At 39.6% G+C, this 4,738-nt stretch overlaps 1 protein-coding gene across 3 annotated transcripts in view; it reads left to right on the plus strand.

Moving 5' to 3' along the window:
• scfd2 (sec1 family domain containing 2) overlaps window positions 1-4,738 on the plus strand; it is a 249,408-nt gene that overhangs the window by 136,261 nt on the left and 108,409 nt on the right. The window contains exon 6 of one of the 3 annotated variants that reach the window (XM_014027369.1): window positions 3,200-4,127. The exons of the other annotated variants lie outside the window; for them this stretch is intronic. Within the exon in view, the coding sequence (XP_013882823.1) occupies window positions 3,200-3,315 (116 nt within the window). The 3' untranslated portion in view covers window positions 3,316-4,127. Of the gene's footprint in view, window positions 1-3,199; window positions 4,128-4,738 lie in introns of those variants that run through there. 3 annotated transcript variants of the gene reach the window in all.

The following is a 4,738-nucleotide window of genomic DNA, read 5'->3' on the forward strand; positions in this document are numbered from 1 at the left end:
ATTCCAGTGAAATATATTTATGTTTGTGGTTGTAATGTGACAAAATATGGAAAAGTTCAAGGGGTATGAATACTTTTGCAAACCACTGTATAAAAGTCTGTCCTTGTGATACTGTACAGCACATGTGTCAGGGTGACTCCCGGGGGTGGGACCCAAATTATTATTATTATTTTTTTACTTAACATGAAATTTGTTTCTTATATCAATGGTAAACTTTAAACTTATGATTAAATGCAACAAAATAAGCTTAAAAGGTGAACGATAATAACAATTGTTATGCACCTGAGCTGTTGGCTTTAAGTAACTGAGCAATTTAGTTGGATAGCTCAGTATTAAGGTCTGAAAATAAGCTGCTTTAAGGTCAGCATCAACCATAAACTAAATCTGCCATAATGCATATTAGCTACTCACTAGAAACTCATCAGTGAGAAAAACTTTATTAGTTTTACTTTTATTAATGTATAATAATAATAATGTATTTATTTCAGATTTAGTCAGTCATACCCTTGGTTCTTATCAGTGTTTAAAAGAGGACATGTTAAAACACTGTTTAGTCAAAGTTAAACATGAAAAGTCAAAGTTAACTACAACTGGCCCTGCGAGGGCCACCGTAACGCTCATGTGGCCCTCGGTGAAAATGAGTTTGACACCCCTGCTGAACAGTGTGAGGTACAGTCACTGGCGACTTTATTTTTTTTTACCGTTATTTTACCAGGCAAGTCCCAATGAGATCTCAGATCTCTTTTTCAAGGGAGGCTTGGGCCTGAAGGCAACTTATTGTACATGTTTCTGTGGGGTGGGGGAAAACCGGAGTACTTGAAGAAAACCCACGCAAGCAYGAGAAGAACATGCAAACTCCGCACAGAAAGACCGCAGGTTCAAACCGGGTATGGAACCCAGGACCTTCTTGCTGTGGGGTGTCGGTGCTAACCACTGAGCCGTCGTGCTGCCTTTATTAAGTACATCTTTCCAACTGCTCATTAATGCAAATGTCAAATCAGCCAATCACGTGACAGCAACTCAATGCATTTAGGCATGTAGACATGGCCAAGATGATCTGCTGCAGTTCAAACCGAGCATTAGAATGGCAAAGAAAGGAGATTTAAGTGACTTTGAATGTGGCACGGTTGTTGGTGCCAGACTGGCTGGTCTAAGTATTTCAGAAACTGCTGATCTACTGGGATTTTCACCCACAACCATCTCTAGGTTTTACAGAGAATGGTCTGAAAAAGAGAAAAGATCCAGTGAGCAGCAATTCTGTAGGTGCAAACGCCTTGATGATGCCAGAGGTCAGAGGAGAATGGCCAGACTGGTTCAAGCTAATATAATGGCAACAGTAACTCAAATAACCACCCGTTACAACCGAGGTATGCAGAAGAGCATCTCTGAACGTAGAACACGTCGAACCTTGAGGCGAATGGGCTACAGCAGCAGAAGACCACATCGGGTGCCACCCCTGTTAGCTAAGAACAGGAAACTGAGGCTACAATTYACACACGCTCACCAAAATTGGACAATAGAAGATTGGAAAAACATTGCCTGGTCTGATGAGTCTCAATTTCTGCTGCAACATTCAGATTGTAGGGTCAGAATTTGGCGTTAATAACATGATAGCATGGATTCATCCTGCCTTGTATCAACGGTTCAGGCTGGTGGTGGTGGTGCAGTGGTGTGGGGGATATTTTCCTGGCATTCTTTGGGCCCAATTGAGCATCGTGCCAATGCCACAGCCTACCTGAGTATTGTTGCTGACCATGTCCATCTCTTTATGACCACAGTGTACCATCTTCTGACCATGTCCATCTCTTCATGACCACAGTGTACCCATCTTCTGATGGCTACTTCCAGCAGGATAACGCTCCATGTCATAAAGCGCAAATCATCTCAGACTGGTTTCTTGAACACAACAATGAGTTCACTGTACTCTAATGGGCTCCACASTCACCAGATCTCAATCCAATAGAGCAGCTTTGGGATGTGATGGAACAGGAGATTCACATCATGGATGTGCAGCCGACAAATCTGCAGCAAATGTTTGATGCTGTCAAGCGAATATGGACCAGACTCTCTGAGGAATGTTTCCAGTGCCTTGTTGAATTTATGCCACAAAGGATTAAGGCAGGTGGCAAAAGTGGGTCCAACCTGGTACTATCAAGGTGTACCTAATAAAGTGGCCAGTGAGTGTATAATACATACTGTACTGCACACTATCTTACCAACAGCAATACAACAGTCCAACAACGAATGGAATGTAGACACTGGTGTTAAAAACTACCATTTCTTGTAAGAATGTTTATTGCTCATTGTATTTCATGCCAACATTTTAAACAGATCTTATTTGATCAAATACTACTTGGAGCATTAGTTGGGGATGTGGTTGGACATTGTTTGATTTTGAACAATTCTGGTTCTTCATTTCAAATCCAATTCTTAACAATTCCCAATTCAGATTCTATTTAGAGGTGGGATCAAACGAATTTACATGGTTCAAATGAGGTAGCTGACCAGAGTTCTTTCTGGATGAAATAGTGTTGAATTCTCTAAGAATTATGAACTTTTTACTTCTAAGAACATCACTACGAATTCCTCACGGGGCTATTATCCAATTTATATAGATCCCAACTGAAGGATTTAAATGAAAAAAAAGCATATGTCCACTTTGTCCCTTCAGTGTCAGACAATTGGTTGTCAAACTGTTCCTCCTGCCGTACGTCATTGTCCCCTTAACAAGCAGCATCTTCTAGTTCCAGTCTCTAGGTAGTTATCAGTAGAAAAAGTACAAATGATGTGGTCTGTGGCTCTGAAGCAGTGTCGTAAACCTGAGACTTTAAAGATGAGGAATTTGTCTGGCCATCTTTTGTTCTCTGAAGCTTTGCCTCATTGCTCAACTTGATGAGTCATCCCACAACACCACGACTGCATCTGAATGAGCGAACGAGTGTGAGCCATTGTTTAGAGTATGGATGTACAAAAAGGAAAGATGGAAATGGGACAAACTATTCTCTTTAAATATGTAACAGTATGTTTGCAGCTCGTTGCTATCAGTCTTGGTTTGGTTTTGGAGCTTCAAGAGACCAAAAGAAATCCAGTCCAGTGTAATCAATGTGAATGTGTGTGTTTCTATTCTGTGTGCTGTGTTCCACATGTGGCTTTAATCTCTGCTTTCTGTTACCTCCCACCCCTCTTTTACCCTTCACAGAAACTTGTGGCCACCAAAGAGGTCTTAGTGGTTCAAAACAAGTCATTTCTTTCTGGATCTCACATCATGTTTGTCCTCTTTGTTCTTTGACACCATCAAGGCTCTGTACATCATAAAACATAAGAATCTGTTTTTATTCTGCAAAGTTGAAGGAAAGTGATCATCCAGGTCAGGATACGTCCATATGTTTGTGTGCTGGTGATGTATTGATGGATCAGCCAGTAAACAGAACCTTCATCGCAAATATCAGTTGAGTTTATTGCTCTGGGTTCAGATCTGCTACGTTCATTGTGTTTACTTGTTTTTCAGGTGTCAAGTGAAAGCCACAGCTCTGTCCCACAATTACATGTGTATCCCCTCACTCTGACCAGGCAATCATAGCTTTGCAGAGTCAATAAACAGCTGCACATGAACTTGTTCACACATACACAGTTCTGTGCCCAGAACTTATGGAAAGTGATCTCTTACATTGGCTTTTCTCACACACAGCAGACACTCATGTTTCTTCTCTGTTTGTCTTTGTGTGCTTTTTTCTAACTTTGGCCAAAGTACAACAAGCTGCTGCCTCTTCAGGCTTAATCCTGAATTAGATTATTTACTGTTAAAATGAACTGATTGGGGTTTCCCAATGGTTTGTGGTAATTTTTAGACATCAAATCAGGTATTGGACAGTTTATGATGTTGATTTAGTTGTTTATGGCCCCATAATTACAGAATAATAACTTAATGCTGTCTTGTTGCACAATACATTCCACTATATTTTGGAAAAAGAAAAAATGACTCTGTTTACAAGAATTGTGATACAAAGTTTTCATTTTGTGTCCATACCTAAAAATATCTTTCTAAAAGTAACATTTCCTGTTGTGGAAATGTTTATATACCAAATAACAGAAATATTATGAAGAATAAAAGAACTTTGTAGAATTGTCATATGGCTGAATACGGCTCTTCTTTTTTATTTTATTTTATTTTATTAGTATTTTTTCTGTAAAGCGGTTGCTTTTTTCAATTCAGCAATCATTATGCTCTCCTTGGGAATGAAAGTTTGGGAGAAACAGATGTATCTGTTCAGGGCTTTAAACCTGATTAGTTGAAAATTTGGGGTAATAGTGAAAATCCTAATCGATGCTAAATACATGTGAAATTTTGTCACAGAACATTGTTGACACCAATTATTAGATGCACAACAGGCTCTGTATCAGACTCCTGTTGCTCATTCTTCTCCCTGGGGACTCGGGCCTCTTTCATTAATGTTATTTAAGAATGTCTGGCAACTCAGGATCTCTGGGTCAAAGTAATTTGTTGTCTTACTGAGTTCCTTTCCCTTTAGACCCTGCTGTGCACTTATTATTATTATTATTGTTGTTGATGATACACAACTATTCCTAATGGAGAAAACTCATCAAATCTTGTCAGGATTTACTGCTATGAAGAAACTTATAGCTCCCAGGTGAAAGCCTCCTAAAGACATATTTTTGTTGACTGACTGTGATTACAACACACACACACACACACACACACACACACACACACACACAC

Source organism: Austrofundulus limnaeus, unplaced genomic scaffold (genome assembly GCF_001266775.1).
Source record: "Austrofundulus limnaeus strain Quisiro unplaced genomic scaffold, Austrofundulus_limnaeus-1.0 Scaffold642, whole genome shotgun sequence".
Lineage (NCBI taxonomy): Eukaryota > Metazoa > Chordata > Actinopteri > Cyprinodontiformes > Rivulidae > Austrofundulus > Austrofundulus limnaeus.